The sequence below is a fragment of the Budorcas taxicolor genome, chromosome X (assembly GCF_023091745.1).
Source record: "Budorcas taxicolor isolate Tak-1 chromosome X, Takin1.1, whole genome shotgun sequence".
In the NCBI taxonomy this organism is placed as follows: domain Eukaryota; kingdom Metazoa; phylum Chordata; class Mammalia; order Artiodactyla; family Bovidae; genus Budorcas; species Budorcas taxicolor.
In genome coordinates, this window is record NC_068935.1 from 128,062,120 (window position 1) to 128,074,389 (window position 12,270).

The 12,270-nt window shown below is 42.2% G+C and overlaps 1 protein-coding gene across 6 annotated transcripts in view; it reads left to right on the plus strand.

Moving 5' to 3' along the window:
* The window catches only part of CTPS2 (CTP synthase 2), a 109,715-nt gene that overhangs the window by 27,052 nt on the left and 70,393 nt on the right, over positions 1–12,270 (plus strand). For all 6 annotated transcript variants that reach the window (XM_052663060.1, XM_052663063.1, XM_052663064.1 and 3 more), the window contains exons 8-13: positions 138–289; positions 4,378–4,510; positions 7,016–7,104; positions 8,776–8,870; positions 10,948–11,010; positions 11,115–11,158. In XM_052663060.1, coding sequence (XP_052519020.1) covers positions 138–289; positions 4,378–4,510; positions 7,016–7,104; positions 8,776–8,870; positions 10,948–11,010; positions 11,115–11,158 — 576 coding nt within the window. The remainder of the gene's footprint in view (positions 1–137; positions 290–4,377; positions 4,511–7,015; positions 7,105–8,775; positions 8,871–10,947; positions 11,011–11,114; positions 11,159–12,270) is intronic.

A 12,270-nucleotide genomic window follows, 5' to 3' on the forward strand; every position in this document is an offset into this window, starting at 1 on the left:
GTTGCTGGGTTCTTGGTTTTCTTCTGTCAGTATAAATAAACTGCCATCTCTCTTGAGTTTTGGCTCATTCTTGTGTATGTTTTTGTGGCATATTTGAGTCATTCCATTAAATATGGTGTTTTATCATCATTAATCAGGTCATATGTATCCATGATGTTTCTTCCACCTACCGAGTGCCTGTGCTTTTGGAGGAACAAGGCATCGTTAAATATTTTAAAGAGAGATTGGATCTACCCATTGGGGATTCTGCAAGTAGTTTGCTTTCCAAGTGGAGAAATATGGCTGACAGGTACTGTGAAAGGAATTACTAATGTAATCTTTCTTAACTCTTGGCTTTGGGGGTAGGACTGAGGTCTACCTTAGAAGATGACTATGTAGCAGTCTGCTTTATTTGGGCATGTTTGGTTTGGGAAATATCTAAAGCTCTAGCATATTGTCAGGGTGTTTTGCTGTACTCTGAAGATTTGCAGGGCCTTTGATTTTGCTCTACTTAAAGAAAAGTGAATTGAAAGAACTTGGATTCCAGAATTTAAAAAAGTTTTGGAAGCATTTTGATTTATTATTTAGTCTCTGAATATTTTAAACAGTTTAAAATGCTATAGGCTTTGTTTTGTTTTGCTTATTTTTAAGATTTGGCTAACATTCCTTGAAGGAAATCCTTCTGAATAGGAAGTTTTGGCTGCAGCATTGTTGTTCTCTCCTGCAGTTCCGAACTATCAGTGTTGGTATTAAAAACCCCTGATAGGTTTTAGCTTTAAGACAATCATATTAATTTCAGCAAGGTTTGTCTAATTTGATGTTGTATACAGAGGAAATCCCCATCGCCTATTTTCTTATACTAAATGTTGATGAGCCATGACTCCATAGACTCCTGGCTGCTTCACTTCTCATGTAGCTGAGGTAGAGGCAGTTGGCTCAGTAGTTACAAATGCAGGCTCAGTGTTGCTGAGGAGTGGATCTTAAAAGTTCTCATCATAAGAAAAACATTTATAACTTTGTGTGGTGATGGATGTTAACTAGAATTCTTGTGGTTACCATTTTGTAATATATTGAATTATCATGTGTGACTGGAACTAATTAATGTTATATATCACTTATATCTCAATTTTAAAAAATGTAAGCTCTGGTGTCGGGCACCATAGATTCAGACCCTAGCTTCTCCTTTCACTAGCTGTGTGAGTTTACGCAGATTACTTAATCTGTTTGGGCTTGTTCTCCCATCTGTATATAACTAGGGGATGCTAGTACCATGCTGTGGCAATTTTGAGAGAAAATACTGTGGGCCTTAACTTCACATCAGGCACTATTGGCTACTGATGTCTGTTACAATAATCAAAATATTTGGGGTGGGGGGAGCTTCCCTGATAGCTCAGTTGGTAAACAATCCACCTGCAGTACAGGAGACCCTGGTTCGATTCCTGGGTTGGGAAGATCTGCTGAAGAAAAGATGGACTACTCATTCCAGTATTCTCGGGCTTCCTTTTTGGCTCAGCTGGTAAAGAATCAGCCTGCAGTGCAGGAGATGCCGGAGACTAGGGTTTGATTCCTGGGTCAGGAAGATCCCCTGGAGGAGGAAATGGCAACCCATTCCAGTATTCTGGCCTGGAGAATTCCATGGACTGTATAGTCCATGGGGTCGCAAAGAGTTAGACACGACTGAGTGACTTTCACTTTCCATTTCCCTGGTGGCTCAGTATTAAGGAATCTGCCTGCAGTGCAGGAGATGCAGGAGACTAGGGTTTGATCCCTGGGTCAGGAAGGTCCCCTGGAGGAGGAAATGACAACCCACTCCAGTATTCTTGCTGAGAAAAATCCCCTGGACGGAGGAGCCTGGCAGGCTACAGTCCATAGTGTCAAAAAGAGTCAGCCACGACTGAGTAACCGAGAGCATTGACTGGTTAGAAATGGGACAATTTGAGCTTCCAAACATAATAGTTTTGATTTATCGAAACCCATGAAATGTGTTTAAATGAGCAAATTCATAATAAAACAAGTGATTTGATGGTGACAAAATCATTGACCTTTGATAGGTAACTAGTAGATTGAAAGTTCTTTTGCCCTTTCATTTTAAAATTTAAAAAGCGTTTTAGAGTTTGTGGGGTAAGTAGAACCAGGAATGAAGTGCATTTTCTGAACTTAGGTGCTCCAGTGACTGGTGATACAGTTAAGCCCCTGTCCTCCAGAATGCTTAAGGAATCAGTCACTTTGTGGGAATTTTCTAGGTACCTGGGGCTGATCCTTTTTAAGCATGAGAAACTTTAATATTTTAACTCTGTATTAAAACTAGTTCTAAACTATACTCTATGCCTCTGTGCTTTTTAAAGCCAGAGTTTTGTTTCTGTACTAGTTTCCTGTGGCTGCTATAACAAGTTACCACAGAATGGGTGGCTTAAACCAACAGGAATTTGTTCTCTCACAGTTGTGGAGTCTGGAAATAGGAAATCAAGGTGTGAGCAGGGTTGGTTCCTTTCGGGGCTATGAGGTAGAATTTGCCCTATGTGTTTCTCCTGGCCTCTGTGGGCTAGCTTCCTTGGTGTTCTTGGCTTACGGCCGTGTCACTCCATTCTCTCTCTTTCTTGCCACGTGTCCTTCTCCTTTGTGTCCTCTTCCTTGCTCTTTTATAAGGTTGCTTGTCTTTGCAGTCAGGGCCCATTCTAATTCAGAATGATCTCATCTGGAGATCCTTAACTTAATTGTGTCTGCAAAGTGTTCCCCCCTACCCAGATATGGACACATTCATAGGTTCTGGGGGACATATGTTTTTTTGAGCCACCATTGAGCTTAGGATTCAAGCAAGGGGAATATTGAGCAATAGTCTCTCTGCGTCATGTTGGCTGTGATGTTGGTTCATTGGTCATAAAGGTGTGAAGTGTCCATTCTTTAGACCCCATCCCCTCAGGACAGGCTCTAGAGAGATAGATACAAAAAGGCAAACAGAAGTTAAAGGGGCAGCCTTGATCGTGGAGGTCCAGTGCTGCTCAGAGGCCTCATACCCGGCTGATGGCTGAATGGGGAGCACGAGGGGAGGGAGGCGCTAGACTGCAGGTTCAAGAGTGCAGGAGGGCACAGGGGTGTAGGCTTAGCTTATCTCCCCGGACGTTGGGCTGCCCAGTGGCCTCCCCTGTCCCACCCGGCTGCTGCGTGACTCCTCATTCCCTGGGAAAACAAGCCACAAGTGAGTGGAGAGAGGGGTGTGTGGAAGGAGGGACTGGCCATGCTGACTGCAGCCCTGCATCCCTCTGGCAGTGGAGGTGTGAGAGTGGGCTGAAGCCTCAGCCAGACTGCTGTGCTCACCTGGGCCAAACTCTGGGACAGGATGTGCTCCCCCATCACGTCATCTTGGAATGTTGCCTTGGTACCAACTTGCTTTGTTACCTACGTCCTTTGTATAGCTGAGGTGAAGCGCAGGCAGGCAGTCTCCAGAGCAACATAAAATTAAGTGGCAAGTTAAAGGTTTAGCAGCGTTCTCTGACGTTCTTCAGTCGCCTGCCTAGAAAGTCACCTCTGCTGTCAGTTTTGACTTCTTACTCTTCGTGCGTTTTCCTCCTCCTACCCTGTTTCCGTCATGCTTCTCTTTCACTCTTTGCAGATATAGATATAAAAGAGGAATGTTCCTCATCCCAGTAACATTTTTCTAAGGTGTTTGGGGGAAGAGTTTGCTTCAGAGCCTTAAAAGATCTTCAAGCCCTGAGTGACATTTCCACATACTTAGTACTAGACCACATGTTTTTCATGTACTTTGAACAGATCTCCTGACAGAAGCAACAGTAAAGATTGTATCTCTAATGGCAAATTGTGATTGAGCATCTTATGTAGAATGGAATTTTCTCATAAAAATGATGTAAGTGGCTTATAGTATTTTAAATAGTTCTCTCAGCACCATTCTTCAGGAATGTCATAAATAACTTGGCTTTTGTGGGTCAGCTGGGAATGTAACAATTTTTAATGTAGACACTTTGAATGCATTTTCTCATATGATGTCACCTTACAAAGTTAATATTGTACTGTCTCCTATTGAGAGTACATTTTCTTATACAGTGTCACCTTATAAGTGAATTTAAGGACAGCTCATGTTGATGAGATGGGGAGACTTTTTAATTTCTTATTTGTAATGCTTTTAACTTTTTCTCCTTGGATTTATGTCTGTGCTTGCTCATATAAGCCAATGTTGGGCTTTCTCATGATTTTCAAATATCTTGGAATACAGATTTTTATTCTTTGGGGGTAGGGTGGGAAATTTGAGTCAAGTACATCAAATTCAAGGCACGTCTGTTCCTCAGGTTTTAAAAAGTGCCTTGGGATAAGAACAGTGGCTGTCATTACGCTTGTGATGTGATGTTACATGCATATAACCTTTAAGCTTGTTTTCCTTCCCAGGTATGAAAGGTTACAGAAAACATGTTCCATTGCCCTGGTTGGCAAATACACCAAGCTCAGGGACTGCTATGCCTCCGTGTTCAAAGCCCTGGAACACTCAGCCTTGGCCATCAACCACAAGTTGAATCTGATGGTGAGCCCCTGCTGGTCTTCTGCATGTTTCAGCCATTTATTGTGAAATCTCGTGTTGTGCAGAGGCAGGTTGTGTTGAAGGACCCCCAAGTTCAGTGATTCATCAGGACTCAGAGGACTGAGCGTACAGCTGTACTCATGAGTATAACTTATTTTAGTGATAGGATACAGAGCCAGATCAGCAGAGGAGAAGGCTAGTCAGATGAAGTCTCGGGGAAACCACCTTTAAGCTTCCAAGGGTCCTCCTCCAGTGAAATCACAGAGGATGTGCTTGAATCCCCCAGGAACAAGCTGTAGCAGCATTGGTGAAGTGCTGACTGCCAGGGAAGCTCATTAGAGGCTTGGCACCCAAGGTTTTTCCTGAGGGCTGGTCACATAGGTCCCCTCTACCTCCAGAGTGTCAAAATTCCAGACTCCCAGGAGGAAAGCGGGTGCTCTACGTAAGTCATATCATTTCTTCCAACACTGTAGGCACAGCGAGCCACTCTTATCACATCTTGTTAATAGTGAGCATGTGTGCATGCTCTCATCATTTCTAACTGCGAACTCATGGACTGTAGCCTGCCAGGCTCCTCTGTCCATGAGATATTCCAGGCAAAAATATTGGAGTGGGTTGCCATTTCCTCCTCTAGGGGATCTTACCATCCCAGGTATCAAACCTCTATCTCCCACATCTTCTGCATTGCAGGCAAATTCTTTACTGCTAACCCACCAGGGAAGCCTGATTATGGCGGGAACTCTCCCCAAATCCAAGTTTCCAGATGCCAGACAAGGGCCAACCTTGTAAGCAGGCCTTTCCAAGGATAACAGTCAGGTCTGCCATGCCAACTTTTTTTCTGCATGCAGGTTTAAGGCACAGTTTCTGAAATTAGGCTTTGCACATTCAGGGACATATATACTCCATGCTCATTTAAGTATTTTGTGTTTACTTAATAGAAAAATGGGGCTTCCCTGGTGGCTTAGCGGTAAAGAATCTGCCTGTAATGCAGGAGCTTCAGGAGATGCAGGTTCAGTCCCTGGTTTGGGAAGATCCCCTGGAGGAGGGCATGGCCACCCACTCCAATATTCTTGCCTAGAGAATCCCCATGGACAGAGGAGCCTGGCGGGCTACAGTCCACGGGGTGGCTAGCAGAGGTGAAGTTATATGTATATAGCTTGAGTACACTCTTTGTCTTTGTTAGATACAGAAGTAGTATATGCTCAGCGTATAAAATTTAAGCAAAGCATAATGCAAAATCCAGAAAGCAGAAGATTCTTCCTCCCAGAAATCCTTCTCTTGCTGCACCTGTCGTTCCCAGTTTGATGCATATCTTTCCAGACTTTTCTCTCTATATATAAATGTGTATATTTAATGATAGTCTCTCTAGGTATATCACAATTTAGGAAGGCCTTATTATCTTGATGTAAATGGTAAAACCTTTATATAATGAACCAAAAGATACACTTACTTGTTCAAGAAATTGAGTAATTTCCAGCTTAGGACCTATCTGATTTTCTCTCATCTCTTTGTAGCTTCTTTCTCTAAACACTTTTTGTTTTTGACTTTCAAAGGAATTGTTCCCTTCCTATTCTTCCTATTCATTCAGCTCCCCCAGGCCCTCATAGAAAAAAGAAAGCAATAATAGAAAATCTGTTATAATACAAATTTTATAAAGTAAAATTTTGTATCTTAAGATATATTCAGATAGTAATTTGTATAACAGAAATACTAAAATAACAGGTATATAGGGGCTGTTATGTACACAGGAATTGTCATAACTGTTTTTCTTGTAATAGAATTCATTGACGGTGGCCTCTCCTAAGTCTTGTTTGAATCATGGGCCTGTGCTGTGTTTATCTTGCCTGACTTTGGCAGCAGTTTCCCAGCTGGTTTTCAGTCTTCCCTCCATTTCCTTCACTGAATGTTTCTAAACTCACTCTCTGTTCCTTCAGACCTTTCAGTCGCTTCAAGTGTTCTGTCGCTGCATGGAACTTCTCTGGGCGTCACCAGAGTGGTCACCACTTCTGTCTTTTGTCTGCAGTTTCATACAAGCTCTTCTTTCACCACCACCCCTCTCTACCCCTCCACCCTGCATACCTTACCACCTGTATACCTTCCCACCTGCCTCCCAACTACACACACACAGACACACATACACACACACACACGCTCAGCTTGCATCTGCTCCAGGGCTTAGCTTCTTGGACATCCCCTCCCCCAAAAGCTTCCATGAAGGTGTTCCTTCCCTGCTTCTCTCCAGCTCACCTCTAGCTCTGGTGTGGGTCCTGCTTTCTTCCGCAGTGTTCTCTTCTTTGCCCATGGTAACTCTTATCTTCCTGTGCTGTGGGTGCCTATTTAGCTGGTTTTGTAATCTTTCTAAAAGATTGTAAGAGCCACAAGACTTCTATGCTAAGTGACCTGTACAGTGTTTGCATAAGTAGTTACTGAATAATTGTGTGTTAGATGGTTCTAGTATTTTCCAGTTTTTATTTTTCTGAAATTTTTACATTTGTTGGATGTTTTTAGTATATAGATTCCATTGATCTGGAGCAGACTACTGAAATTGAAGACCCTGTGAAATTCCATGAAGCTTGGCAGAAGCTCTGCAAAGCTGAGTAAGTACCAAGGACTGTCTACACCAGTTAGGAGAATGCTACTGTGATTTTTCCATAATGATTCAACTTACCCCAGTTACTAATTTTTGTACACTTGAAAGATAGTTTGGAGTACTTGTGATTCTGGGTGCTTGTGCTACATTCACGTTGCATTTACTTTGAAACATGCCATGTTAGTATTAGTGGCGCATGCAATGGAGATGGTTTTATTCTGGATAAACACTCTCATTTGAAAACATGAGAGCTCAAGAGAAAACTGGAAGGTCATGTTACCCTTCATGGCACAAAACAATGCCACCCCCAAGAGTTATATTGATTACTTAAAAAAATAAAACCTTGAATCAAAAGATGTGGAAAAGAAAACAAAACCAAAAGAGGAGGGAAGATTGTCATTCTTGCATTGTAACTTTGTACATGTAAGGTCTGTCTCTGTATTTTTCCATAGCATCAACTCACTTTCTCCTTCCCAGAATAAAACCATCTCCACTGCACGTGCCACTAACACTAACATGGCATGTTTCAAAGTAAACTGGTGAAATGCTGCTGCTGCTGCTGCTAAGTCACTTCAGTTGTGTCCAACTCTGTGCAACGCCATAGATGGCAGCCCACCAGGCTCCCCTGTCCCTGGGATTCTCCAGGCAAGAACACTGGAGTGGGTTGCCATTTCCTTCTCCAATGCATGAAAGTGAAAAGTGAAAGTGAAGTCGCTCAGTCGTGTCTGACCCCATGAACTGCAGCCCACCTTTGCAACCCCATGAACTGCAGCCCACCAGGCTCCTCCGTAAACTGGTGAAATAGGCCTCACTAATTACTAACTAAGTTGTAGCACAGCAAAATTTCCTGGCTAGGAGCTGCTTTAGAGACTTGAAGCCACTGCAAGGCCTGAAGGAACAGAGAGTGATTTTAGAATCACTCTGGCTCAGTGAAGGAAAATGAGGGAAGTTTTTACCATATTGATGGGAAAGTGAGTTGATGCTACAGAAAGATGCAGAGACAGACTTTCCATATACAGTTATAGTGCAAGAATGACAATCTTCCCTCCTCTCGTTTTTTTCTTTTCCACATCTTTTGATTTAAGGTTTTATTTTGTAAGTAATCAATAAAACTCGGGGGTGGCATTGTATTGTGAGGGTAACATTACCCTCCAGTTTTCTCTTGAACTGTTATGTTTTCAAATGAAAGTGTTTATCCAGAAAGTCTCTGAAGTGGCTCCTAGCCAGGAAATTTTCCTGTGCCACAACTTGATTAGCAATCAAAAAGGTATATTTCACCAGTTTAACTCTTTCTGATTATGTAAGAGGTCTTAAAACATTTTTATAACAGTACTTTTAAAAGAACCTTAACCTGTTTTTATTCAGATAATTCTTTCAGTGTCATTTTTAACTGAATTGAGTCTCTTAGTTACTATGCTCATGTGCTGTATAGACCTATCAGAAAATATATATCAAGGTCAGTTGTGAGAAATTCACAACTGCTTTATAACATTGGGAGGATTTCAAGAAGAAAGTTCAGGATGTGAAATTGTGTAATCAATTTTGAAAATAGACTCCAAGCATATTCTCTAGCAGTTGTGCCAAGTGTTGAATTTGGGATCAATAAACATGATCTGAAAACAAGAATTTCACAAATAAAAATAATGTCAAATTTCCCCTCCTCTTGTGTTGATTGCAGTGGTGTTCTTGTGCCAGGAGGCTTTGGAATCAGAGGAACGTTGGGAAAACTCCAGGCAATTTCTTGGGCACGGTCAAGGAAGATTCCTTTTCTGGGTAAAACTGACGTTTATGAATCCTGAGTATGAGGTTTTTTTAGATTTTTGATACCTATTTGGGATAACACATAATAGGGTTTGTTAATGTGAAAAGTGTGATTTCGAATTTCAACATTCAGGTGCCAAATAGTTTGCTACAGGGTCTGGAAACTATATTCTACAAGTCTTACCTGGTTCACAGCGTTTTTGTAAATAAAGTTTTATTGGAATACAGCCACACAGATTTGTTTACATATTGTCTGTGGCTGTTTTTCCAATACAGTGGCAGAGATTGAGACCCTACAGCATGCAAAGCCTGAAAACTTTACTCTCTGGCCCTTTACCAAAAAAATTTGTCAACCTACAAGAACTTACCACTGGTCTGGTTGTATAGCAAGAGCCTGGGAAGAGTTCAGTTCAGTCGCTCAGTCGTGTCCGACTCTTTGCGACTCCATGAATCGCAGCACGCCAGGAAGAACCTGTGTTCAAACCTGCCCTTACCTTTTCTGATTCCCACCTGATTCCATCTTTTACCAGTTCAAGCAGAGAACATCTCAATAGGATGCCACAGTGTTATTTCTAATCAGAAAATGCTTAAATTGAAATGTATATACTCCTTCTAGAAAAGATAATACAGAAAAATCATCTAACATTACAGAGACAGCTCTGTCAAGAACTAGAGCTGGGTGTTTTCAATGCTTTTGTTCAAATTAGAAAGCATGGCTTCCTTAGCAATGAAACTGGATGTAGTAGAACACTGATGGGACAAAAGGCAGCTCTGCAACTGGGGGTCCAGAAGGAAGAGGGAGTGGGGAGAGGCCATGTTTCATGCTGTGCTTGCATGGGCTGCTGGGTTTATGAACTGAGTGGACCGGCTTTGGTACCGTTTACTTAATATCAACAGGTTCATTTCCCCCACTTGCCTGTTCTTTGATTAACTTCCTAGACACTCTCCACTAGGGATCCATTTTCAAAAGAGAAGCTAGGAGTAGTTTACCTTGGTACCTTGCTTTGTTTTATCCATGTAAGCTCACCTGGGCCACTGTTTTCTTTCTTTTTTTTTTTTTCACTGTTTTCTTTTGAAGTAATCTTGTTTAGTTTCTGTCTAAACATAATTAGCATTCTTCAGACAGTCTTCACTGTACAGAAATAGTTTGTAGCTCTTTAGCTTTCTCTTTAACACACTGTCTCTATGTCCTAGCTTTGTGGGACTTTCTGAAGTTCCTCCAAAGCACTCAGCTGTTTCACGCTTATTGACTTTTGTTCTGGCATGCTTGGTATATTGATTGCTCTCTCCTTTGAATCCCTGTGTATCTTGGATATATCTGTAAAAGCATCTGGAATGCTGCTTGGCATTTGTTTATTGGAGAGTATTGGTGGGCCACAGTGAATGTGGAGATGGGCGAGGGGTACATCCCTGTGGCAACAGGCCTGGGCCTATGCAGGTCCCTTTCTCTCCTCTCTCTGCTCAGTTCCATTTGGCTTCTCCATTATGCTCCAGCCTGCAGTGGAGGTACCAGCTCCCCCAGCTGCTGCTGTTTCCTTGCAGTGAAGGTTTGGCCTGTTCTGGGCTCAGCAGCTGGGCACAGACCTCCCACTCCCCTGCCTGCCTGTGGGCGCTCCTTGGATCCCAGCCTGCTGCCAGGCAGGGGCTGCCTGCAAACAGAACCCACATTTAAGGCCATGAAACTATCTAGAGAAGAGAGAGTGTGAAGACTCAGCCCACAGAGACTCCCTTGTGAATTGAGGTGTTGTTAGACATTCTCTGAAGGAGTTGGGTGCTCTGGGGCAGCCCTGCAGGCCACACGTACACCTCGATCTAGAGATACATATGGAGGTAGGCAGGTTTGTCTTTTGGACCTTGCCTTCTCATTTCCTGCCCTTTTCCAACTTCACATTTATTTATTCCTACTTCAGTTTGGGTCGTCCAAACCCCTTCCCTGCCCCTGCCATGCCTGTTCTGAGGGCAGAAGCTACAGCAGCAAACATACTGTCTCGGAGCTTGCATTCTAGATGGAGAAGATAGCAAACGAACAGAAAATATGACACAGTACAAAATAGTTTCATTTGTTTTGTATATGTGCTTTTAAAAATAGGAGTTTGCCTTGGGATGCAGCTGGCAGTCATAGAGTTTGCACGAAACTGCCTTAACTTGAAAGGTAAGTCTGAGATTTTCTAAAAACCTCTTAGTGAAAAGCATTCTTATTACTTAAAGAATTTTTCAGCTACTGGTGAGTTACTGAACTCATTTCTTTATCTTCAGATGCTGATTCCACAGAATTTGAGCCAAATGCCCATGTTCCTGTGGTAAGTGGATTGTTTATCTTTTTGGGTTGGGTCATTATTTTGCTTCTGGTTCTAGCCTGTGCTCATAAGGGGCTATTATTATTTTTTTTTCATTATGACATCAGGACATTTTAATTATATATGATTTTGCTTATTCTTATTACTCTTATTAGTTTATATCAAACTACTTTATTCTCCATTGTCCATTTTGTCAGCTGTGTCTTGCAGGAAGAAACGGTCCTAGACTGGTTTCTCTGCAGTAGTTTTCAAGCTGAACATTCAGGAAAAGATTGAGTTGACTTTGACAACAATGTATCAGAGCTGACGTAAACACACAGGCTGTCCTGTCTCTAGACCCATCCTTGGCTGTTCTTTTGCTGCTCCTCAGCGTTTATCAGTTCCTTTTCCCAGAAAATAGTCCAAGGATTTGGCCAGGAGCGAAGGCTACTGTGCTCTGTCACCTGCCGCCCTGCTAACTCATCCCGTGGCATCCTGTCCCTCCACACTTGGAGGTTTAGAGTTGGACAATCTGAATGATATTCCCTACGCCTGAGATCTCTCCTGTCCTACAGCCTCTCTACCCCTGGAATCTCAAAACCAGTGAAGAATTTAATTCCAAAAATAAACCCAATCTGATTACTGATGACTTCCTATTCATCCTGGGAAGCCTTTCCTGACCTCTGCCTTCTATGCCTCGCACCACCTCTATCAGAGTATACACCTCATCATTGTGATTCGTTTTTATTAAGTTTTATTGAGATGTAATTCACATACCATAAAATTTAGCCATTGAAAGTATATAATGCAAATGACTCAGCACATTCACAAATTTCTATAATCATCACCACAGTCAATTTTGGACCATTTTGATTACTCTAAAAAGAAATCCCACACCCTTTGCTGACACCCCCAAGCTGCCTATGCTCCCAGCTGTGGGCAGTCATTCATCTGTTTTCTGTCTCTATATATTTGCCTATTCTGGCCATTTCATATACAGTCAACCTTTGAATAATGCAGGCGTTAGGTGTGACTCTTCGTGCAGTCACATATCTGCCTATAACTGCTAATCACCTCTCCATATATGTATTCCTCCATATCTGCAGATTCAACCAACCATGGATCATGTAGTACTG